At 40.4% G+C, this 26,584-nt stretch overlaps 1 protein-coding gene across 2 annotated transcripts in view; it reads left to right on the top strand.

Moving 5' to 3' along the window:
• The window catches only part of INTS14 (integrator complex subunit 14), a 36,977-nt gene that overhangs the window by 581 nt on the left and 9,812 nt on the right, over positions 1–26,584 (top strand). For both annotated transcript variants that reach the window (XM_069597619.1, XM_069597620.1), the window contains exons 2-9: positions 3,703–3,982; positions 5,318–5,425; positions 8,979–9,134; positions 10,339–10,457; positions 10,897–11,039; positions 14,242–14,334; positions 16,097–16,241; positions 18,650–18,783. In XM_069597619.1, the coding sequence (XP_069453720.1) occupies positions 3,761–3,982; positions 5,318–5,425; positions 8,979–9,134; positions 10,339–10,457; positions 10,897–11,039; positions 14,242–14,334; positions 16,097–16,241; positions 18,650–18,783 (1,120 nt within the window). In that variant the 5' untranslated portion in view covers positions 3,703–3,760. The remainder of the gene's footprint in view (positions 1–3,702; positions 3,983–5,317; positions 5,426–8,978; positions 9,135–10,338; positions 10,458–10,896; positions 11,040–14,241; positions 14,335–16,096; positions 16,242–18,649; positions 18,784–26,584) is intronic.

Raw genomic sequence — 26,584 nt, 5'->3', positions numbered from 1 at the left:
CCTTCTGGTAAGAATTAAAAATATGTAGCTGATGGAGATGGCTACATCAAGGGGCTAAGAGCTTTTCTCAAGAGTAGACTGTTCTGGAGAAAAGAAGGCTACCAGTTGTCTTAAGCATCGTTTGCAAACAGTACTTACGACAAGTGTGGGGGTGGGGTGAAAGGTAAGAATCAACCCAAGAGAGACAAAACCGTGTTTTCACAGAATTACTGGACTGTGTGGGGAGGGATTTTTTTCCTTTTAATCAGGCCTAGGCTGCTTGAGTGAACCATTCTTCAAGAATATTCACTTCAATCTTTTACTTCTGTGTTTACAACCTGAGTTCTGAATTGATTTCCTATGACTCTGCTATTGTTAAGGAGGTATGTTTGGGGGTGGACACACGCGCATCAGTGGGAAGAGCCAGCTCCAGAGGTGCCTTCCTAGAAGGCAAGACTGCAGACTGTGGTCACCCATTACAGCAGACTTACAGCAGATTTCATGAGCTGGATGGAAATGCTTTCTTATATATGGTCTAAATCTGTGTCCCCTGATTCTCATTCTCCTAAGAGATGAGGTCAGTACTGCTCATCCCCAACTTTCAGTAACTTTCATAAAGGCCTGTATGCTTGAGTGGGAATACCATAGGAGGTGGATAAACTCTGTGTAGGCAGAGGCATAGGAGTTCCTGATACCTCTGCCTGAAGGAGGAGAGGAGGAAGTGTGTTTCTGGCGTGCAGAGTTAAAAATTGTAATGTGTTTTGCCAAAAATTAATGTTATAGCTGGTACTGAGAATTATCAAGTTTTGTCAAGTACATACAATATGGCAATTGTGGGAAAGTCTTTTGTTCCTTTTTTTTTTTTTTTTTGCCACACTGCCTGTGGAATCTTAATTCCCGGACCAGAGATAGAACCCACGTCCCCTGCAATGGAAGCCGGGAATCTTAACCACTGGACCACCAGGGAGGTTCTGATGTGATGGGTTCTTCAGAGACACTGATGGGCAAGAACTCACACTGCCCCTGCTCCTGTTGAGCTTGTGGTCTAATGTAGTGTAGTTGAACCAGGATTGCACAGACCCTCACTTCTTGAACAACACAGCTGAGATCCAAAAAGGGTCTGGAAAGATGAGTAGATGAAATAGTACTAAGTTGATAAGCCTCAGTGCATGCATTTGACTCTCGAAGAAACTCTCTGAGCCTGTTAACTTTGGACACAGTTTTAACAAGCTGGATTACTTGGCTTTCTAGCTCATAGTCTCCAAAAGCCCAGAATTGAAAAGGAGGATGATTACAGAGACAAGTAGAATGCAAACTGATGGTCCAAAAATTGGTTATGAAGAGGAGGCATCAAAACACAACAGCCTGGATCCCTTGAGTAAAAGGCAATGTTTCTGGGTTTGTTCTACATAATACTTGTTCCATGGGACCTTAACTGATGATCAGAGAAGGATTAAATGGGAAAGTTTAAGTTAGCAACTTAAACTGAATTCTTTGCTGTAGAGTTTCTGTGTCTTTTGTGTTTATTTTTGGCTGTGCTAGGTCTTTGTTACTGTGTGGGCTTTTTTCTAGTTGCAGCAAGTGGGAGCCCCTCTTTGTTGCAGTGCCAGGGCTTCTCATTGCGGTGGCTTCTCTTATTGCAGAGCAAGACTCTGGGGTGCACGGGCTCCAGTAGTTGCGGTTCCTGGCTTTAGGGCACAGGCTCAATAGTTGTAGCACACGGGCTTAGTTGCTCCGTGATGTGTGGGATCTGCCCAGACCAGAGCTTGCACCCATGTCTCCCACTTTGGCAGGTGCATTCTTTACCACTGAGCCACCAGGGAAGCCCTCGGTGTCTTTAGTAAGACCTGAACTCATTTGTCTTGGAACATCCGTCCAGGAGAGTGTTTTGCAGCACACACTTGGAAGAATGGTAGTGTAAATTAAAACATCAGGGCAGCAATGTGCTGGGCAGTATTAATGTTTATAGTTGTGTTGAATGCATGAGGCATTACTGTATTTGAAATGTATCTAGGCTATTATGTGGTAAAAAGGCTTTTCCTACTTAACCTGAGCCCCTGATCCCCCTTTATAACATTGTTTCTGTGATCCCTAATGTCCTGAATTCCCAACAGCCTTTTTACAAATAGAATTTGAGAATATCACATATTTGCAGTTGGACACTGTACTAAAACATGCAGTGTTTTGAAGTAAGTTCCAAAAAGAACTTAAGTGAACATTTAATTTCTAACTTATTTATGTCCATCTTGAGACTTCTCTAATTAAATATATGCAGTAGGATTTTTATGAAGTTGTAATCAGTATATACATATAGTCCTATGACCTGCTTTTCTCAGTTGCTGATACTTTATATAAATATTTCTGATATTGATGTGTCATTTATTTATAACTATATGATATTTCACTGTGTGACTAGACTATAGTTTTCTTAATAATAGAGTAGCAGCAGCAAGAGCAGGTCTATATATCTGTAAACTTTTTTATTTCTGAGTACAGAAATGTTTTCTTCATACTGATTCTCAATTCATAATTTTAAAGAGCTTTTTGTTTTCTCTTTTTCCATTTTGACTTTCACACAGTTTCATGAGATAATGCCAGCTGTCATACATATCCTTTTGTATTATTATTTATTTTATTTATTTGTGGCTGTCCTGGGTCTTTGTTGCAGTACACAGGCTTTCTCTAGTTGCGATGGGCTCAGTAGTTGCAGCTCAATAGTTGCAGTGCATGGGCTTAGTCACCCCTGGGCATGTGGAATCTTCCCAGACCAGGGATCAAACCCATGTCCCCCTGCATTGGCAGGAGGGTTCTTTAACACTAGAACCACCAGGGAAGCCCCCTGTCATACATATTCTTAAGTTTGTTCTTTTCCTTCGTATTTAAAACACCGTTGCTGATGTGTCTATAATGAGTACTGCTGAGGCAACTGGTTGCTTCTGCCATACTTAATGATTTCCTGCTTTGTCTAGTTTGAACTATAACTTTACTAGCCCTTTCGCTGTATATTTTGCATTCAGTTTTTTTAATGAGGACATCAAGCAACGAGATAATGCAGCAAACACTTGCCCAAACACTGCTGTATTGAGTAGGATAGCCCCCCAAAATGGTTGATTGTCAAAAAACACCACAAGACGACTAGAAATGTTTTAGAAATGTTCTTTAGTAAATTAAGTGTTAGAGAGGTCATGTAGGAATGTTTGTTATTTTAAGTTATATGACATTTGAAGATCTTCAACTCAGGGGCTACTTGAATTTAATATTTTGTTTTATTTTATTTCTACTAGAGGTAACTTAAGATGATCCTTGATTTATAGCCATTTAGTGGGTGATTCTGGGAGTGGTCCTCATACAGAGGACCTAGATCAGCAAAGCTGCTTGCTTCCCTCTGATGTCCCTGCAGATTTGCCCTTACCTCAACTTGATGGGGTTTGCCTTCACTTGTTTCTATCAAGTTTGGTTAAAATTATGATGAAAAGTAAAGGATCTGCCTGCAACATCAGGGACCCAGGTTCAATCCCTGTATTGGGAAGATGCCCTGGAGAAGGGAATGGCAACCCACTCCAGATTATTGCTTGGAGAATTCCATGGACAGAGGAGCCTGACAGGTCCACAAAGTTGCAAATAGTCAGACATGACTGAGCGAATAACACACACACATGCGCGATGAAAAAAACGCATTTTTTTCCATGACATGAAAGACCTAATCATGTTTGTTTTCTGCAGCATTTCTCTATAGCTTTCTGTCTGCATTCGGATTGGGAATACCGGGATCACTTTCATCATGCCTACAGTGGTGGTAATGGACGTATCTCTTTCCATGACCCGACCTGTGTCTATCGAGGGGTCCGAGGAATATCAGCGCAAGCACCTGGCAGCCCATGGTTTGACAATGCTGTTTGAGCACATGGCCACAAATTACAAGCTTGAGTTTACAGCTCTGGTGGTTTTTTCATCCCTCTGGGAGTTGATGGTTCCCTTCACAAGAGATTATAACACCCTACAGGTACTAAAAGGAATGAGTTATTATATGTACGGGGCCCAAATTTATAGGAAGGAAAGCAGTGTTATCATACTGCACTGAATATTTATAACTGGAATTGCTTAATGATAAGTCTCTGAGTATACTATTCTGAATATAACTATAAAACAAGGATTATAAACCAGTAGGCCCTCAGCCTTTGGTAGAGCTCTCAGTTAGAGCTATGAGTTGTTGCCGTAGCCACGTCTCTTGATTTTCTGAAATTCTCTGTGGGAGAATTGTTCCCTAAGTTTCGGGATCTTTAGGTTCAACACTACTATTTTCTACTTTTCTATAAACTTGAGATGAAAAATAGCCCTTCCTTACAAAAGCCTTCATTCTAGAGTAATTCAGGAGTATATTTCCTCCCCAACAAATAGCCTTTGATTTACAGATGCCAAGAAATCCTCATTTTAAAACTGATTGATTAGTGTTATCTTCCAAAGGTTTGTCTATGATATGCCAAAGAATTTACTTTCTGGCAGTATCTCTAAATTATTAATATTTCCAACAATGCCTTGCGCAGTTCCTTGCAGATAGGGAGCAGCAGTCAGTGTTTGTGAAATTAACATGAACAATTTAATAATTGCTAGGCAGTTTAGAAATTCAGGATCAGTGTAGTTTGCTTTTTAAATATAAGTAATAAAATTTTGTTAAATCACTTATCTCACTTTTTAAAAAAGTGACTCAACGTTTTTTTTTTTTTAATTGTACCAGATTTCTCATAAGTAAGCAAACTAAGGACCTTGGATGTTTAGTAGTTTGAAATGTAAAGAATTGCTGTATAGATAGTGCAGAGTGATGATTAAGACCAGGAGCCTTAGAGTCTGACTGACTGGGTTCAAATCTAGATTCTGCCACTTGGGCATAAGACCTGGGAAAATTACCTAATCATTTTGTACCTTAGTTTCCTTACTTTAAAAATAGGTTAATCATCTACAACTTACAGGATGTTATCATGATTAAATGCATGTAAAGTGCCTAAGATGGTGGTAGTAGTCAGTAAATTTTCCATTATTTTTGTTGATGTGCTTAAACATTTTTCATTTTAACTATTCTGTCAAGATCATTTACAAAAATACAAACTTGATGGGCTATTCAGTCTCACCTGATGAGAGAACAAAATAAAGGGAAGCTCTTTTTTATCATCCTTTACAGCTGAAGAAGTCTGTTTTACCAGTTTTCTTTAAGAAAGTGTACTTTGGGCTCTCGGAAATGCAGGGTCCCCTGTGACATTCATTCTTTGAACAGTTTATGTTTTTTTCTAGTAAAATGAAAACAATAAAGAATAATGAAGAATTTTATCTTTCATTCAATCAGGAAGCACTAAGTAATATGGATGATTATGATAAAACCTGCTTGGAGTCTGCGTTAGTTGGTGTTTGCAATATCGTTCAGCAAGAATGGGGTGGCGCAATTCCTTGTCAGGTAAAAGATTAATTCTTTTTCTTTGCCCTAAGTTAAAAGCATTAACCACTGAGGTGCTTCAGTTTTCTTCAGGCTCTAACACAGCATGCATTGTAATTCCCACAAACTATCTCATATGCCATTGGTATCTTTTAAAAGAAGACACCAAATCAACACCAGTATACTCAAAAAGCAGTGCAATTATGTGTTAAGGAAAGCATCTTCCAAGTAAATTGACTTATTGAAGGCTGGTATTATTTGTATAAAGTACAGAGGGCTCGCAGTGGAATTTTAGAACACTCTCTGAAAGGGATGATTATAATTCTGAGCGATAGAATTGTAAACATCTGTACAATATAGTCTGTCTGCATTATTCCAGTGTAGCATTTATTCAGCACACTTTTAACCTTCTCAACTATTGACTCATCTAAAAAGTGAGGTGTATCAATGTCATAAAATCAGTTGCCCTTTCCTTCGAGTCCACAATAGGTCTACGTTAGCATCAAATCAGAGCAGAGTTGTAGCAATTGAGCATTTGCCATAAAGAGGTACTTTGAGAAGTGGTTTATTTTAAAGAAGAAAACCGTAAAGTTGCTACAGGGAAAATCATAATAGTCTACAACAGGAGTCAGGAAACTTTCTGTATTTTAGCCTTTGCAGGTCTGTGGCAGCTCCTCAGCTCTGTTGTAGCATAGAAACAGCCATAGATATTAAGTAAATAAATGAGTGTGGCTCTGTTCCAGTAAACTTTGCTTATAGAAATAGTCAGTGGACCATAGTATATGATTTTTTACTATAGGGTCAAATACAGAATTCCTCAGTAGTGTCAGTAGCATCAGTGATATTTGGTTTTTAAATAAATATAAGATTGTAGCTGCCTGCAATCTACAATCTACCTGAATCAACAGTTGGAAAGATTAGGGGTTGACCTAAGTAAAGCATGAAGGAATATGAGAAGCGATGGAACTGGTCTGTATCCTGATTGCAAAAGTGGTTACATCGCTGAACGCACTTGTTGGAACTCATAGAACTATATACAGATAAGGGTGAGTTTTATTGCATGTAAATTGTATCTCAGTAAACCCAGCTTCTTCTTAAGCTTTTTTCTCTTTTCTTACCGTAAAACTATACTGTTGATAGAGTATGAAGTCATGAGTTGGTGAAGACCCTGAGCTACTACAATAAGGTTAAAAATCAGATCACTGTAGTGGACACTTGCTGAAAAAAGCCAATAAATACGTTTTATTTCTTTTCAGAAACTAAAATCTTTGGCACCTTACTTCATAAACATTATTTGGTACATTACAGACTGTCTAACTTCCTAACTATAATGAAAAGTAAAGTTTTGTTGTTAATACCCTCCAAACTGAAAGCTAGCAGATAACACAGTTAGTATCATTTGCTACTTCTTCAGTGTTTGAAGAAACTCAGAAAGTACGTAAGAGCCAGACCTTGTGCACCATGCAGACTTGTGCCTTTTAATGTTTTCTTCTTCCTTTGCAAAAAGGAAGAATCTGAATTTGAGATATACTGTACCCTGAGGGCAAGGAGCTGGGCCTGGATCCACTTAGACTTGCTTGGTGAGTTTTGGGGTGAACCAGGTCCAAAACACAGTGGAAGTTATTAGTGATTGTTTTTATAATCAGTTAATATCAAATGGATTTGTTTTAATATGGAATATTTTTAGCCAATTTTTTAGAAAGCTGGACTGTGTCGTCATTAGCTGAGTAAATCTGTTCCATTTGGACATTATAAAAAATATTTCATTATCATATAGCATCTGAAAAGGCTAGTGGCAGAAGTAAATCATTAGATAGCAGCTGTTGGTACCTGGAAGAGGGATATGCCTTGCCTGCCTTCCCAAGAGATGACATCTCTCCAGGGGACCTCTAATAAGCCTTCTTGGGCTTTAGAAGTAAGTGCCAGTCTTGACGGGCTTCCCAGGTGGTAAAGAATCCTCCTGCCAATGCAGAAGACCTGGGTTCGATCCCTGAGTGGGGAAGATCCCCTGGAGGAGAAAATGGCAACTCACTTCAGTGTTCTTGCCTGGAGAATCCCATGGACAGGGGAGCTTGGCAGGCCACAGTCTTTGGTGTCATAAAGAGTCAGACATAAGTGAATACACGTGTGTGCACATGTGAATCATGGCACTTCACATGGTACAACCACCTAATACTGCCTTACTGGCCTGTTATTGTCAAGTTACTAGACTAGGTTAGGGAACAAAAATAATCCTCCTCTGGATTGCTTGCGAAGTCCACCCTGCACAGGATCACTTGGAAGCAATGAGAAAAATGAAAACGATCTGTAACTAACCTCTATTGTTGGTATGTTTTGAAGTCTTTTAAACATCATAGGTTGATTAAGAATGCATTTCAGGACTTCCCAGGTGGTGCTGTTGGTGAAGAATCCACCTGCCAATGTAGGAGACATAAGAGATGTGGGTTCAATCCCTAGGTTTGAAAGATCCCCTGGAAGAGGGAATGGTAACCCACTCCAGTGTTCTTGCCTGGAAGATTGCATGGACAGAGGAACCTGGCACGTTACAGTCCATGGGGTCACAAGAGTCTAACACGACTGAGCGCTCATACACACTGGTAGTACAGTGGATAAGAATTCACCTGCCAGTGCAGGGGACGCAGGTTCGATCCCTGGTCTGGGAACATCCCACATGCCATTGAGCAACCAGGCCCATGTGCCGCAACTACTGAAGCACTCACACCTAGAACCTGTGCTCTGCAACAAGAGAAGCCCCTGCTCACCGCAACTAGAGAAAGCCCGCACAGCAACAAAGACCCAGTGCAGCCAATAAATAAATAGTTTTTAAATAGTGCATTTTAAAAGTCATGTCTATATATGGTAAATAAATACATGTTTAAAGGAGTTGTCATTTTAGTTGACCAGGGGTAGATAAAGTTTGTCATCTTTGAAAATAAAGTATCCTGAATCAGTCTTCAGACCTCTGTGCTGATACCTCCTAGGGACACACGTAAATCCTTATGCCATTTTTGACAGCAGCGCCTTAGGTGCCAACTCCTCGTCTGAGAAGTAGGATTCTAGTTTTAATACAGTTAAGTAAGAATTGGTTATGAATAGTTTTGTCCTTTTTTAAGTGTTCACAGATAGGTGCTTTTCTTTAAAGGTTTAACTAGGTAAAATATAGTAAAATGCATAGATCTTAAGTGTACAGTTTATTGAGTTTTATACAAGTGTATACACTTATGTAACTGCTGTTGCAGTTAAGCTATAGAACATTTCCATTAGCCTACAGTTTCCTCACGCCCCTTCCTACCCAGTATCTCCCTACATTCCCTATTTGATTTATCTTAGTTTTGTTTTACCTGTTCTAGAACTTCACATATATATATATATGTATAGAATCATACAATGTGTCTGTCATCTTTCACTTGACAAAATGTTATTGAGATTTATTCACATCTTTGCTTGTATCCCTGCAGAGGTACATTTTTCAGTGCAAATGTAAGTCAGGAGAAATGCAAACATTGCCGAATGAGACTGCCTTAAATAAATATGTTATTTCATGGACAAAGCTCCTCTCACTCTTGGCAAACAGGTTGTTCTGGTGACAGATGGCTGTCTTGGCATCGGTAGAGGGTCTCTGCGGCACTCCTTGGCTACTCACAACCAACGCAGCGAGAGCAACAGGTTTCCACTACCTTTTCCTTTTCCATCTAAGTTGTACATCATGTGCATGGCAAATCTGGAGGAGGTAATGCTTTGTACTAAGTTCTTTTTAGTTTGATTAGATATGTTTTGGGACTCAGTTTAATTTTTAATGCATTCCACTAATATTGCATTATGTATACAGGCATGCCTCAGAGATACTGTAGGATATTCCAGACCACCACCACGAAGCGGGAATTGCATTGAAGTGGGAATCACAATAAAGCAATTTGCATTAATTTCTTGCTTTCCCAGTGCATATAAAAGTTCTGTTTATACTTTACTGTAATCTGTTAAGTGTACAATAGCATTAAGTCTAAAAAAAAAATCTACATACCTTATTTTAAAAATATTTTATTGCCCAAGAATGCTAACTATCATCTGAGCCTTCAGCGAGTTGTAATCTTTTTGCTTGTGGAGGGTTTGAAATATTGGGAGAATTACCAGAATGTGACATAGAAACAAAGTGAGTAAATGCTGTTGGAAGGATGGGGCCAATAAAATTGCTTGACACTGGTTTGCCACAAACCTTCAATTTAAAAAAAAAAAGGCAGTATCTGCGAAGCTCAATAAATGAGGTATGCCTGTACTATCACATCCACCTGCATTGTTTCAGCTGAGACTGATTACTAATTATATTTGAAAAGACTTTCTGTCTCAAATGCTCTCTGAAAGCACAGTGTTGCCCCATCTCAAGAGACATAGCAGGAGTTGTTATCCATCCTACTTCCCACAAAGATCCTTCACATGCTGAAGAGTCAAAATGTTCTTTTTGGTGTTCATTGTTTCCCTCAGTTAGGAAGTCTTAACATCCATTAAGCTAGGAATGTGGACAGAAGTATGCTTTTTTTTTTGTAAAGTAACATTATTCTGATGAGTGTTTTATTAAACTCCACTTCCTGATTTTCCCATTTAGTTTGGAAAGTTATTTAATTTTTCTTCATCTCAGTTTTTCTATCTGTAAAATGTAGATAATGATGGCTTTTACTAAAAGATGTTAGAAATATTTGGAATGGAAGCTGGTCTGTGAATACTAGCTGCAGTCACCTCTGAATCATTGCAAAGCTACTTGAAATGAAATAGCTCTACTGGTATAATTTTCTATAACATTCCTTTTTGGTAATTTTGAGTCAAACTTGTTTTCCTTCTCACATTGATTAAAAAAAAAATCATCTCCCTTATGTGACCTTGGTGTGTTGATAATAATGTCTCATTTTATGCCACTTTAAAAGGGTTGTTTTGCTTTCTAGCTTCAGAGCACTGATTCCTTGGATTGCCTTGAACGTCTTATAGATTTAAACAATGGTGAAGGGCAGATTTTTACTATTGATGGTCCTCTGTGCTTGAAAAATGTACAGTCTATGTTTGGGTGAGTATACACATTGAGCTTTTTTGCCTTCTTACAATCTATTATTATAATTTGATAGCAAACAATAATATCTAGTTTACTATTTCTAATTGTGTCATTTCATTTTCCCAAGTTGCACATTTTTTCAGATATTATGACTGATAGTAGTGACTTTTAAAAGTTTACTCCCTTTTAAATTAAGCATATCTAAATCTATAATGCCTACAGGTACCGACTTCCTTACATTGACAGCAGTTTCAAAGATGAACTTGCTTTTGGGCTTTTCAGAATTGAAATTTCACCAAAAATGTCAGATTTTGTTCTGTTTCATGAATGGTCAGATCATAGCTTTGGAATAAACTTGAAGGGAAAACAAAGTTAACATCTTAAAAAAATTTACTTGGAAAAAAGTACATGTGTCACACTAGTCTTCCTATAACAAATCATCATCATATTCTAGAAAGCTGATAGACCTGGCATATACACCTTTCCACGCTGTTCTCAAGTGCGGCCACCTAACCGCTGACGTGCAAGTCTTCCCCAGGCCAGAACCTTTTGTAATAGATGAGGAAATTGATCCTATCCCTAAAGTCATTAATACAGGTAACTTTTTTTTTTTTAAACTTCCTCCCTAGTTCTTCTGTTACCCTTACTTTCTTCTCACTTCTGATTTTCTTCTCCTCTCTCCAGGAGGGCTGTAGAGAAATATATACTCAGTATACTTTGGATGGGAGGGTGCATTGCCTAAGGATTGGCAGATGAGTGGTCTTCCATGGGGACGTCATGAATTAATCTCCAGTCCTAGATGATTATAACCACTAGAGATTGGAAACCAGAGCCAAATTCACTAGGATTGAAATCCTTGAGGTGGTTCTTTAATAGAGATAGTAAGACTGACTTGAAAGGCATGGAGAGAAGCATGGAAAGCTTTGTAGAAGCTTGAAAGTGAAGTCGCTCAGTCATGTCTGACTCTTTGCAACCCCATGGACTATAGCCTACCAGGCTCCTCCATCCATGGGATTCTCCAGGCAAGAATACTGGAGTGGGTTGCCATTTCCTTCTCTAGGGATCTTCCCGACCCAGGGATCAAACCTGGGTCTCCCACATTGGAGGCAGACGCTTTAACCTCTGAGCCACCAGAGGCTGACTAGCATCATTATTAAGGTCATGTATGAAGAGCTAGCTTTTAGGCTTATCTGTGTGAGTCTTCCTCTGTGACCCTGGACAAGTCACTTCCTCTAGTTCTTATTGGCTGGGTAAGTGGAATCTCTCAGGTCTCAGCTCTGATATACTGTACCCCTCTAATCCTGCTGCTTGTATTATGACTAAAAGAAAGCAAAGTATATGACTTCTACGTGGCTCATTTTGCCGGTGCTATGCTTAGATTAGATTGGCAAAGCCAAGAATCTGAAGTAACTAGGGTGGTAGAGAAGAGAATTGTCTGATATTGGCAGGTGGACTCCTTGAGTGGTGGGTACATGTTGAACCATCAACTGTTTTAGTCACCATGACTCCCTCTGCGCCTGGCATACTGTCTCATGCTCAGTAGACATTCACCAGGTAGCTGTTCAGTCACCAAATGATTAAAATTAAATACAACTGGAGGTTCATTTCATTCTTAAATGTATAGATTTTAAGGAGTTTTTGAGGGAAAGGCTGTGCACAAACTCTTCTATTTTCTGGGCCTTTATTTTCTGTACCCGGCTGTCTAAAAGTAGGGCATCCATCTCTTTCTTTGCAACTAGATAGCAAGGTGCCAAATGTTTTGTTGCCTTCAAACCAGTTAGACTCCCATCTTTTTTTTGATGAGTAACTTTGAATAGATCTTTTCTTTCAAGAAGCACTTTACTTTCTATGTATCAGATTTCATAAGCAGTATTTAGGTAGGGAAATCAAATACAATGACTAAGAAGGTTATTGGAAATTTCTCTGAATGGCTCTAATACTTTGCATTTTAAGTCACTAAGAAAATAAGGATAATTGTTTTTTATTTAATGGACTACGTTATATAAACTTTAGTCCAGGATTTTTGTTAAAGCTTATATTTAAACCACTTTAAAACATAGGCCTTTTTCTACTCAAATGAAAAAATATATATAACTGCTTATGCTAATTCATTTGTTAATCAGCTAAAGAAGGTAATGACACCAAAAGTCCAGAGAATCAGATTTTCTGATTATTCAATATAAGAAGTATGTCCTCACCATGATCCTGACTTTTTTAAAAAATTTTTTGAAAATGAGTAAAATATGAAGGCTTCTTCCAATGATATAAATAATGAATGACTTTGTTTTTCTTCTTTACAGTTTTTAGTGTTTTCTAAGTTTTTATACTAATATCTATCGGAGAAGGCAATGTCACCCCACTCCAGTACTCTTGCCTGGGAAATCCCATGGACGGAGGAGCCTGGTAGGCTGCAGTCCATGGGGTCACTAAGAGTCGGACACGACTGAGCGACTTCACTTTCACTTTTCACTTTCATGCACTGAAGAAGGAAATGGCAACCCATTCCAGTGTTCTTGCCTGGAGAATCCCAGGGACAGAGGAGCCTGGTGGGCTGCCGTCTATGGGGTCACACAGAGTTGGACACGACTGAAGCGACTTAGCAGCAGCAGCAGCATACTAATATCTATATAATCAGAGAGAAACTTTTAGAGTGTACTTTGGGTTTCAACTTTTTTTTTTTTAACTAATTTTAAATTTTCAAAAAATACTTTTGGTCTTTAATACAGTTTCTATAAAGCAAAGAAATCATTGTCATATATAGACTGCAATCCTGGTTTTGTAGAAAATGTATTTCTTTCTCTCAATTTTATTAGTTTATTTTCTTAGTTACTTGAAATGCAAAGTGCTAGAGTCATTCAGAAAGACTTCTAATAACCTTCCTAGTCATCACATATTTGAATTCCCCAACTAAACACAGTGTTTATGAAATCCAGTACATAGAAAATAATGTACTTTCCCATAAGATGAACTAATTTTTATTGGCGTATAATTGCTTTACAATGTTGTGTGGGTTTCTGTTGTACAGCAAAGTGAATCAGATATATACATGTATATATATGTATATATAAAATATATATAAACACTCCTCTGTTTTAGATTTCCTTTCCATTTAGGTCACCACAGAGCACTGAGTAGAGTTCCCTGTGCTATACAGTAGCTTCTCATTAGTTATCTATTTTGTGTACAGTTTCAATGTAGGTATATATCAATCCCAGTCTCCCAGTTCGTCCCACCACCAATTCCCCCTTTGGCAACCATAAGTTTGTTTTGTACATCTGTGATTCTATTTCTGCTTGCAAGTAAGTTCATCGATGACATTTTTCTAGATTCCGCATATGAGCAACATTATATGATACTTGTCTTTCTCTCTCTGACTTACTTCACTCTGTGTAACAGTCTCTAGGTCCATCCATACTGCTACAGATGGCATTATTCCATTCCTTTTTACGGCTGAGTGATATTCCATTGCGTTTTGGTACCACATCTTCTTTATCCCTTCCTCTGTCAATGGACATTTCCATGTCCTGGCTAAGTAGTGCTGCACTGAACATCAGGGTGCATGCAACCTTTCAAATTGTGGTTTTCTCCAAATATATGCCCAGGATTAGGGTTTCTGGGTCATGTGGTAGCTCTAATTTTAGTTTTTAAGGAACTTCCATACTGTTCTCCATAGAGAACAGTATTGGCTGTACCAATTTACATTCCCACCAACAATGTAGGAGGGTTTCCTTCTTTCCACATCATCTCCAACATTTATTGTTTGTAACAAATTAATTCTATGTTGATTCCTTCTTTTCAGATTTGGAAATAGTGGGATTTATTGATATAGCAGATATTTCAAGTCCCCCAGTTCTGTCCAGACATCTGGTCCTACCTATAGCACTTAACAAAGGTGAGTTCTCTTCTTCTTCCAGTGATAGGTATGAAGTATCTTATTATCTAAAGTTATTCTTAAATGTTAGATAGTAGAATAGCCCATTTTGAAGACTTTGGAGGAAAGGAGTATTTACTGGGTTGGATTTTTTAAAAAATGGAATGTTGCCTAATATATTAAAAACGAATTCTTCTGCTTTATAACTGGAAAGCACTTGACACATATTTACTGTGTGCTGCTTGTTAAGTTACAGTGGAAGTCCTCCCTAGAGATGAGAATGCTTGCTTAGTTCCTCATCTTGGGCTCTGTCTTTCCCTGTGGGATCATGCTGGAGAAACCAAAGTCTCTCTTAGAAGGTTGCCTGATGAATGTGGAATGTAGCTTTATAACAGGAGAGACTGCACCTGCTCTCTACTGGCGCTCAGCACTCAGCACTTACTCAGTAAACACTGTTGAATGAATGAATGAATCCAGGCCCTTGTGAGGCCACATTATTTCAGAGTATACTTCTCCAGCAACTATAGCTACAGCTCCTGAATTCAGCATCTCTCTGGAGAATGTTAGTCTCTAGCACTTTAAACTTCTCCTTTCTCTGTTTTAGGCTGACCATCTCCTTTATGTTCACCAGCTTTCTCCAAGAAATGTATACAGTCAATCAGGTTTCCCCCTGCTGAGTTACGATCACATTCCATTTACTCACGGTCATTTCAGTTGGAGTTTTGGGCGTTCCACAATCGTCCATCACATAGACCAAATCTTTGATATGTTCTCATAGATGACTGGTTGTGATCACTGTGTTTATACTTTAGCTTATTGTTCTTGGTATTGATAAAAACCAGGTTTCCCCTATTTCTAAGGTCCTGGGGGGATTCTGCACACCCATATAAATTGCCAGGAAAGAAAGTGGGCAAAATAAAGAGTTCATGGGGGAGAACAGTGGAAAGAAAAGTATGGGAAGGTAAAATGGAGCCATGTTGTAAGGGCTGTTGAATATCAAGCCAGGCAGAGTCTTCCTATTGAATTAGAAAGTCTTTGAATCAGCTTGAGTAAGCGGATGGTTCCAGAAGGAAGTTACCTGAAGGAAGATGCATGCATCTGTCGGCAGAGTGTATGAGAGAAGCTGGAGTTGGAGAAGCGAGTCAAGAAGCCTGTGGAGTAGTCCCTGCTCTTTGGGGTGTCCCATCCACTTGCTGCCTGAAGGCTGTCAGTTGAGAACACTCTTGACATCTCTGAACCTCTGTTTCTGTTTCAGTGGTGCCTAAAATTCCCAGAGAGCATCTAGCTTAGTATTCTAGTAGAAACTATGGAAAACTGATTTTTTTGTGTAACAGTTTTGCTGAAATATAATTCATATACCAAATACTTCACTCATTTAAAGTGTACAATTCAGGAGTATCTAGTGTATTTACAGAGTTATGCAACCATAACCACAGTTTTTGAATCAGAATTTTAGAATTTTCACTACCTCAAAAAGAAACCTTTTAGCTGTCAATCCCTAACCTTCCATCTCTCTTAGCTTCAGGTAACCACTGATATCCTTTCTATCTGTATAGATTTGCTTATTCTGGATGTTTCCTATAAATAGAATTCATATAATATGTGAAATCTGAATTTTATATGGACATAGGAAAACCAGAATATGAGTTTTTCTTCCTTGTTATAATATTCCTTTATAATTCTGTGTACTCTCCTTCCAAGGTTAGAAGCAGCCCAGAGTGCAATTGGAGCTTGGGGCTTTTCTAGCTAATATCAGTCTGACTGGTTTTCTCTCTTTTCACAGAAGGTGATGAGGTGGGTACTGGTATCACTGATGACAATGAAGATGAAAATTCAGCCAATCAGATTGCAGGCAAGATACCCAACTTTTGTGTCCTGCTTCATGGCAGCCTAAAAGTGGAAGGAATGGTGGCGATAGTTCAGTTAGGGTAAGAAACTTTTTTACTGTTTGTTGAGTGAAAGGGAGAATCAATTTACAAAGGGAAGTATTTCCCAGATTTTTCTGAAAGAATAGAAAGGATCTCATCACTCTTCTTCTCTTCCTGCCTTATCCTTCCCACCTACTGTCACCGTCTATACTTCTCTTTAAAGCATCCACTAGAATAAGTACAGAGTGCGTCTTCTAATTATATTGCCTTTATATTTTTTAGATGATGATGAGCACTTTTTATTTCCTGCTTTAAATTTATTTATTTTTAATTGGACGATAATTCATCCACATGAATCACTCAGAGGTGTATACATATGTCACCTCCCTAATAAAGTATTTTTTACATTGATTTCTTTTTTTTTTTACTTTTTATTTTGTATTGGAGTAAGCTGATTAACAATGTTGTGATAGATTCAGGTGAACAACAGAGGAACTCAACCGTACATATACATGTATCTACTCTCCCCCAGGAGAAGGCAATGGCACCCCACTCCAGTACTCTTGCCTGGAAAATCCTATGGACAGAGGAGCCTTGTAGGCTGCAGTCCATGGGGTCGCTAAGAGTCGGACATGACTTAGCGACTTGAGTTTCACCTTTCACTTTCATGCACTGGAGAAGGAAACAGCAACCCACTCCAGTGTTCTTGCCTGGAGAATCCCAGGGACGGGGAAGCCTGGTGGGCTGCAGTCCATGGGGTCGCTAAGAGTCGGACACGACTTAGCGACTTGACTTTCACCTTTCACTTTCATGCACTAGAGAAGGAAACAGCAACCCACTCCAGTGTTCTTGCCTGGAGAATCCCAGGGACGGGGAAGCCTGGTGGGCTGCTGTCTATGGGGTTGCACAGAGTTGGACACGACTGCAGTGACTTAGCAGCAGCAGCAGCAGCAGCAGCACTCTCCCCCAAACTCTGCTCCCATCCAGGCTGCCATGTAACATTGAGCAGAGTTCCCTGTGCTGTACAGTAGATCTTTATATTGCCTTTATATTATATCTCTTCTCAGTTTTCCTCTTTTCTGTCCTATCTAGGAAACTTGGAGTCAGTTAAAGCAATGCTGCCAACTTGTTTTAGGATCTTAGACAGTATGCACAGACTTCTCAGCTATAAAATGAAAAAAGATGCTGATAATACTGAACATTTTACCATGTGCCAGATACTCCTCTAGGCACCTTACATATGTTAACTCATTTAATCCCTCATAACACTATCCAAGAGGTATCAGTATTACCCCCTGTTGCCTTAGATGAGGAAACAGACTTAGAGAGCAAAGTCATGGTACTTGCTCAAGGTCACACAGATATTAAATGAAAGAGTCAGGATTTTTATCCATGCGTGTGACTCTGTAGCCCATGCTCATAGCCACTGTGCTATATTCCTTCTCTATAAGGAATGCCCTTCTAGCTTTGACTTTGGATATAGTCTCAAAATATGCAGAACCGCCTGCTTCCTTTTCGAGAATACCTGTTTGTTAGAGAAGAAGAGGTGACTGGTCATCCTCTGGCCATCAGCTGGGATTGAGTGGTAGAGAAGATCAAGAGTTGTTAAGAATACCTGGAGGAAGCATGGCTCCAGTTCTGCTTGAGTTAAAATTAGCTAATCCAAAAAGACAAATGCAATTCTTTTCAGATATCGGTGTGCTGGATTCTTGGTGCTCAAGTTACTTGCACTAATTCTGAATACAAGAATCACCTGAAGCCCTTTGAGAAGTGTGAACAGAGCTGGGTGATGGCTTTGCACACTGTGTTAGAAGGGCTTCTCTGTGCGATACTTCTGTGAATGATTTGGAGGTGGCTGAAGAGACCTATAGGTCACAGCTCTTACTCCTCACCACTCCTGCAGCTATCTGCTGCCCTTGTGATTCTCTTTTTCTCTTATAAGACTATTTTTTATTTCCGTATCTACATAGCTAAATAGTAATACATATCTCCAAAGAATGCTAATATTAGGGGGCAATAGTATGCATTTGGAGAAGGCAATGGCACCCCACTCCAGTACTCTTGCTGGAAAATCCCATGGATGAAGGAGCCTGGAAGGCTGCAGTCCATGGGGTCGCTGAGGGTCAGAAACGACTGAGCGACTTCACTTTCACGTTTCACTTTCACGCATTGGAGAAGGAAATAGCAACCCACTCCAGTGTTCTTGCCTGGAGAATCCCAGGGACGGGGGAGCCTGGTGGGCTGCCGTCTATGGGGTCGCACAGAGTCGGACACAACTGAAGTGACTTAGCAGCAGCAGCAGCAGCAGTATGCATTTGTAGGTTTAGGATTCGGCTTTAATAAGAATGGTGCACCTAATTTCAAAGCTGAAAGCCATGTCTCTTGAGAGAAAAACACAGGGTAGAGTTATTTAGCTTGACGGTCCCAGGCGTAAAGCTGTTCTCACCATCTGTCTTCTCTCCATCTAGTCCTGAATGGCATGGGATGCTCTACTCTCAAGCTGACAGCAAGAAGAAATCAAACCTCATGATGTCTCTCTTTGAGCCTGGCCCAGAACCTCTCCCATGGCTAGGGAAAATGGTGCAGTTGGGTCCAATTTCAGGTATACCCCAGATCAGATTTTTATTTATCCTGACTTTGTTTTCTCTCTACTGTTCTGAATGGCGCTCTCTGTGAGTCAGAGAGCGCATGATTTCCCTTATGAGTGCCCTGTGGTTCCTGATGCTGGATGTGTATGTGGACAGCCCCAAGAGAGTGTAACATTTGGACTTTAAACATTACAGCTCAGGGGAAACAAACTTTCCTTACTGTACTATTTTTAACCCAGGTACCCCTAGACATTCTTAGATAATTTAATCCCATTCCTTCTTGAAACTGTTTCCCTTAGTTTTCCTCACATTGCATTCACCTGGTGCTTATCTCTTTCCTTGGCAACTTTTTCCAATTGTCATCCTGTCTTTTCTTCCCCTTGCCTCACTATTTCCCAGGGTGGTGGTCTTTGCCTTCTACTCTTGGGTTATTATTCTCTCTTGTTTATTTCATCAGCTGTTTTGGCTTCAGACTCTCAACATATCTCTTAACTCTCATCCTGCTTGATCTCTCCCTGAATCTTGCACCGGTATTTCCAGGTTCCTGCTTGGACCTCTCCACCTGGATATTCTGTCACGGTCCTCAGATCAGCATGTTTGTGGCAGAAACCACCATCTTTCCTCTCTCCCATAAACCATTTCTTCTTCTGATTTTTCTGCTCCTACTGATTGAGGCCTTTGTACCCCTAGGTACTCAGGCTCCAACTGTAGTGTAGTGTCTCCCTGAACTCATTTGGGCCCATTTCAATTTTAGGAACATCTACCAAGCAGCCTATTCTGTGCCATGTCTGCAGGCTTAAAGAGTCAGCAGAAGTTACTCAAAAGACTAGTGGAAAGTGGAATAGTAAACCTAAACTGGCATGAGATCACAGTTGGCCTGAAGTAGGGGATGGTCAGCTCTTCCTTGAGGACTTGGGCATATCTCCACAGAGGAGAGAGACCATTACTGAGTTTGACGATAAAGAGAAATTTGCTCCAAACAGAGCATCTCTAGAAAAGAAAGAAGCTAGACCACAAAGTGGGAGGGTAGGGGTGGGAAGGCCAGATGGTAGGTTAGAGTTTGGCAGTGGGACAGCAGGCAGGGCAGGCCTCATCTGAGACTTTGTTCTACAGATATGGGGAAGCTGCTGAAGGAGAGTAATATGATCAGATCCTTCTGGCTATGATGAGAACAGTGGAGATACCAGTTAGGTGACTGTGTATTCTAAGTACTGGTAACTTCTGGAGTTGTGCAGTGTGGCTGAAATCCAAGTGAGAGATAATGAATTTTGCATTTAGAAAGAAAACTCTGTGGAATATGGATTTGAAAAGGTATGGGCATCTTGGCTGTTAGAAGTCTCCTGTAACAGTCCTGGGGATCTCAAGATGAGACGCAGTACAAGGCCAGTGGCTGGGAAAAGAGAGGATGTGATCCATGCAAAGATATTTCGAAGGTGGAAGCAGCAGTATTTAGATACAAGGAAAAAGGAAACAGAGTTGAGAATGATTCCAGGTGTCTGACGGGCTGCAGGGTGAAAGGTGGTACTAATAATTGAAACAGAATAGTAGATTTGAAAGGACTTCTCTTGTGCATGTTTATGCCTGTGAGATTTAGGTGAAGGTACCTATAGACAATTCCTGTAAAAATCTGGAGTTCAGGAGAGAGGACAGAGTTGAAAATACAATTTTTAGTTATAAACATATCAGTGATCTTTATAATGGTGAGAATGAGGGAGATTGCTAGGGCAATAGTTTACAAATTTGAGTTTTGGTATACAAAAGTAAACCTGGAGAACTTGTTTTAAAATTCTGTTTCCTGGTCCCCACTTACAGAGTTTCTAATTCAGTAGGTCTGGATTTAAGATCAAGAACTTGCAGTTTTAATATTACCTAATTGATTACAATCTAGGTCAGTAACCACACTTGAAGAAGTCCTGGCCTCAGGAAACGGAGAAGGCAATGGCACCCCACTCCAGTACTCTTGCCTGGAAAGTCCCATGGAAGGAGGAGCCTGGTAGGCTGCAGTCCATGGGGTGGCTGAGAGTTGGACACAACTCAGTGACTTCACTTTCACTTTTCACTTTCATGCATTGGAGAAGGAAATGGCAACCCACTCCAGTGTTCTTGCCTGGAGAATCCCAGGGACGGCAGAGCCTGGTGGGCTGCTGTCTATGGGGTTGCACAGAGTCGGACACGACTGAAGCGACTTAGCAGCAGCAGCAGCAGCAGCAGCAGCCTCAGGAAAGTATATACCTTAGGGGAAAAGGACCAGACCCCTAGAAAGGACCAACTACTAGAGGTCACTAAATGGCACCAGTAAAGGAAAATGAGAAGGAAGAAGCAGATAAGAGAAAATGTACACGAAAAAGGATGTCACAGAAGCCAAGAGAATAAAGAGATTCACGAAGGAAGTACCGTGTCTCATGAGCACATGTAAGTCGTGGCCTGCAGTGTCTTACACACATGTGCGTGCATGTCAGTTCAGGTTTGAAGGATACCTTTTGCCATCGAAGCCTAGAGATTTTGATGGAATATAGGCCCTAGAAGCTAGGCCAAGGGTCAGCAAACTTTTCCAGCAAAGGGCCGTATATAATGAATATTTTGCATTTTATAGGTAATTATGGTTTTTGGCATAACTACTAAACTCTGCCATCATAGCACAATACATAAACCATTTTAAATATTAGAAAAACATTCTTAACTCAGAAACACACAGCCAACCATAGTTTGTCAGCTCTTGAGCTAGATTCCAGGGGCTGGGATTTTAAAGGTCACACAGGAACAGGAGACAAGACTGAACTGAAATCTCTTGAGTAAAGCAGGGAATGTGGAAGGTCTACCCTCTAAGTGAGAGGACGACAAAAAAATTCTATTCATTGTTTCTGCCTACTTTTTACACATAAAGAAGTCTGAAAGTCTCCTGTGAGACGTGGAAGCCCAAGGCCTGCACCATGCGGCTCAACCCTGCCCATTCCCTAACCAAACAGTGTAAACACTGGAGCCGAGACAGTGAAACCTGTGGTGCATCCTCCAGAAGCTAATGTAATGGCTCTATAGAAACTCCTCTACAACCCAGGGGGAAAGTGAAAGTTGCTCAGTCGAATCCAACTCTTTGCGACATCATGGACTATACAGTCCATGGAATTCTCCAGGCCAGAATACTGGAGTGGGTAGCCTTTCTCTTCTCCAGGGGATCTTCCCACTCCAGGGATCGAACCCAGGTCTGCATTGCAGGCGGATTCTTTACCAGCTGAGCCACAGGGGAGGCCCTACTGCAGAAAAAACAGTCCTCCCTGGAGATGTGTTTGTGATTTGAAGAAAAAAAAGTTGTAAAATCATGTGAAGGTCTTTGATTTGAAGGAAGAGCAATAGGAGGATTAGCACCTTGAGGACTTAATCTGAAAGATACTGTAGAATGAGTATTTTAAATGATTAAAGAGTGAGTATTTTAAATGATTAAATAGTTTTAGGGAAGAATAGAAACCAAGAAGAAAGAAGAGGACACTATGAATCAAGAGTCATTTGATCTTGACAGGTTAGAGATTCTTGGTGGCTTTGTAATAATCAGTTTTGGCAAATGATTAGCCAGGAGACAGGCTGAGGAATGAATTAGAGAAGAGGAAATGAAAATGATGAGTTTGACCACAAGAGGACAGAAATTAGGACAGTAATTGGAAGAGAACCTGGGGGGTGGGGGGTGTGTGTATGTGTAAAAAGGGATTCCTCACCCCCTTTATTCACTCTGCAGCATTCATACATTCATTCTGACCTTTGATCCTCAGGGCTCTTGCCTTGTACTGGGTTTCTTTACCTTTTACTTAGATCAGTTCAGTTCAGTTCAGTTGCTCAGTCGTGTTCCAACTGTTTGCAACCCCAAGCCTGGCAGCACACCAGGCCTCCCTGTCCATCACCAACTCCTGGAGTTCACCCAAACCCGTGTCCATTGAGTTGATGATGCCATCCAACCATCTCATCCTCTGTCGTCCCCTTCTCTTCCTGCCTACAATCTTTCCCAGCATCAAGGTCTTTTCCAATAAGTCAGTTCTTTGCATCAGGTGGCCAAAATATTGAAGCTTTAGCTTCAGCATCAGTCCTTCCAATGAATATTCAGGGTGGATTTCCTTTAGGATTGACTAGTTTGATCTCCTTGCAGTCCAAGGGACTCGCAAGAGTCTTCTCCAACACCACAGTTCAAAAGCATCAATTCTTCTGCACTCAGCTTTCTTTATAGTCCAACCCTCACATCCGTACATGACTACTGAAACAACTATAGCTTTGACTAGATGGACTTTTGTTGGCAAAGTAACGTCTCTGCTTTTTAATATGCTGTCCTTGTGTTGGTCACAGCTTTTCTTCCAAGGAGCAAGCGTCTTTTCATTTCATGGCTGCCAAGTCACCATCTGCTGTGATTTTGGAGCCCAAGAAAATAAAGCCTGTCAGTGTTTCCATTGTTTCCCCATCTGTTTGCCATGAAGTGATGGGACTGAATACCATGATCTTTGTTTTTTGAATGTTGAGTTTTAAGCCAGCTTTTTCACTCTCCTCTTTCACATTCATCAAGAGGCTCTTTCTTTAGTTCCTCTTCGCTTTCTGGCATAACGGTGGTATCATGTGCATGTCTGAGCTTATTGATATTTCTCCCAGTAATCTTGATTCCAGCCTGTGCTTCATCCAGCCTGGCATTTCACATGATGTACTCTGCATGTAAGTTAAATAAGCAGGGTGGCATACAGCCTTGACACGCTCTTTCCCCAGTTTGGAACCAGCTTGTTGTTCTACATCTGGTTCTAACTGTTGCTTCTTGACCTGCATACAGATTTCTCAGAAAGCAAGTCACTTAGATCAGAGGTCAGCTAACGATGGCCTGCAGGCCAAATTAACCCACTGCTTGTTCTGTAATTATAGTTTTATTGTTAAGTTTTATTACAGAATCTCTCCCATTCGTTTACGTATCTATGGCTGCTCTCCTGCTTCAGTGGCAAAATTGAGCAGTTACAACAGAGACCATATAATCCACAAAGCCTAAAATATTTACATCTGATACTTAACCTAAACTGTTGCGATAGTTTTTACCACAGCTGCCTGTCCGTAATCTAAGGTAGTAGCATTCACATTCCTTTCTGATCCGGCTGCCAACCTAGCAATGCTTGGCTCATTGTGCATATTCTTAAATCAGATGGAACTGCTTTCTTCTCAGCCCTGTATTCATGGTGGTTGTTTTTTTTTTCTTTCCCTCTGTTCTTTTCAATGAGGGTAGTAAGAACTAACATCTGTTGAATTTAACTCTGTGCCAGGCACTGTGCTAGACAAAATGAAACGGGTCATCTCATTTAACTCTCACAACAGTCCTAGGAGATTGGGATTGTCATGGTAACAAGTAGTAAGTAACAACAAAACCTATCTTAGCTAGTTGGTGAGAGAAGTTTCTTAGGAAATGAGTACCTGACACACAGTTGGCACATTTGAATGACAGAGCTTGCTGTTTTAATTATGTTTTTTTAATTAAAGGGAAGCTTGCAAAATAGTACTGTTTACCTACCCCTTCTACTCCTAATTCTGTTCTTACAGATAACCATTCTCCAATTTTAATTTTTTCTTCTGATATTTTACTTACATTTCTAAATAATTTAAGTATATAGCTATTTCTTGACTGTATTTTTAATGCCATTTTTTTACTTTTCAGGGAAAACTGCTTAGCTCTTCTCTTACTACTACCATCCCTGCCCAGCTGCTCACCCAAGAAGCACATTTCCCCTTGCTCGCTCCTTGCCGTGTGGTCATAGTTTTCACTTTCCCCTTGCTCGCTCCTTGCAGTATGGTCCTAGCGCTCTCGGCGGCTCAGTCAGTTCTCTGTCCTCGCTGTCAGTGTTAGTCACTGCTAAGTACAGTGTGACATTTCCTTTGTTTTGCAACTCTTTGTGTCCTACCCCAGATACTACCGTTGTTTTTAATTAGCTGTTTCTTTTTTCTAGCAGGTAGGATTAATGTATTCTGAGTAACTGTAATTAACAGGAGAGCTCTATATAGGGAAGACACCGACGTTCCTCGCAGAATCCGGGAAAGAGCCTGGCAGCCAGGCTGGGGGAGGCCAGCTGCAGACGAGTGCAGCCGCCGCTCTGGGCTCTCGTGGCCTTCCTCTGCCTTTTTCTTCCCCTTGTTTTTCTTTGCTCTTTTCCATGTACCTGTCACTAATTCCTGCCTAAGCAAAATATATCCTTTACGCATTTTGTTGTCGCTTTCTTTTTTTCCTGAGAGTCATCTTCCTTTTGTTTCATGAATGGACTGGTTACTCTCTAGGCCCACTGCATAGCTGTCATCCCAAGTCTTCCCTTCACATCTCTCCCGCGACTCTCCTGTTTGAGGAATCCTCCTGAGAAAAGGGCAGGAGGGAATCTCACATACGTGGAAATGTCCGTATTTCATCCCTTGTACTCTGCTGATGGTGGGGTTGAATAGTGAGTTCTAGGTCGGGAATCGTTTTCCCTTGGAGTATTGAAGCTCACTCTGCTGTCTCTTCTGACTTCCAGGGTTGCTCCTGAGAGTCTTGTGCCATGCTGGCCGTCCGAGCTTTGACCCTGGTCTCTCTTTCTTCTGTGCACCTCGAGGCTCTTCTAGTGTCCCTAGCTTTCTAGATGTTCAGAATCACATACCTCGGTTTTGGTCTCTTCATTCATTGTGCTGGACTCAGCGCTTCCATCTCACAATTCTAGTCCTGGAAGCACGAATATGTCTTTGATTTCTTCCACGTATTTTTTGTTCTCCTTTCCTAGATGTGCTTATAGTATTTGTGTGCATGTGTGTAATTTTCTTATCCTACCCATATTTTTCATTTATTGAAATTTTTTGTTCTACCTTCTGTAAGATATCTTCAATCTTATCTTGTAACCAATATTTTTTGAAATTTTCTATTATGATATTTATTATTTGTAAGATCTCCTGTTCTTTTCTCATTAATGTCTGCTAAGCCAGTTTCCACATAGAGGCTCCAAGCAATTAGAGTCAATACAGGTAGGCTGTGATAAGATGCCAAAATGTTTGGTACTGACACTGAGTGCTGTAGGATAAGCGGGGCTAGAAAAATCGTCATCTACCAGAAATAACTGGGACAGCTCCATGGAGAAGGCAGGATGGGATCCGGACCTGGAATTTAAGTACATTTGAGTAGGTGAGGAATGGCAGTGTTGAATGGGGGAAGAAACCAGGCCCAGCTGTCCCTGTGAAACTGAGCCTCAATTTCCTCATGTTTAATGAGACTAATAATATCTACTCTCTTGAGTTGCTAAAAGGAGATAAGTTGTATATGTTAAGTATTTTGCACATAGTTGTAATTTAATAAATATCCTTCATAAACACTCATATTCTTCATTGAGGCCAGAAAAAAAAATCTTCTCTAGCCATACTTCCTTAGCATGGTGCTTCCTATATAGTGAGATCTTACTATAGAGGAATAATGAGTACTGAGGGAGGGAATAAATAAGTGAGGACAGGAGAGCATTGCAGACAGGGGAAGAACGGAAACAGTGGCCAAGAAGTTGGAAATAAGCATGTTGCCTGGGAAACGACTGTTGGGATCTTGGCCTGACTTAGAAAGGCTTACGGATTGACAAGTCTTCATGGGAACATCTGGAAAAGCTGATCAAATAAATTTTTGGAGGGGGTAGGAGGAGAGGGCAGTGACAGAGGTAGAATGGGGCCATATAAGGCATCCAAATTAATGACCAGATTGGGGTTAGAGCACTTCTGGGTCAGTTAGAGAAGCCGAGCTAATTCCAGTTTTCAACAAGAACATGTGGGCAAGGGATTTAAGCTCCCCAGTCTTGTTGGGGAAATGATTCC

This window comes from Ovis canadensis, chromosome 7 (assembly GCF_042477335.2).
Source record: "Ovis canadensis isolate MfBH-ARS-UI-01 breed Bighorn chromosome 7, ARS-UI_OviCan_v2, whole genome shotgun sequence".
Classification (NCBI taxonomy): Eukaryota; Metazoa; Chordata; class Mammalia; order Artiodactyla; family Bovidae; genus Ovis; species Ovis canadensis.
This window is presented reverse-complemented; position numbering and strand designations above follow the sequence as displayed.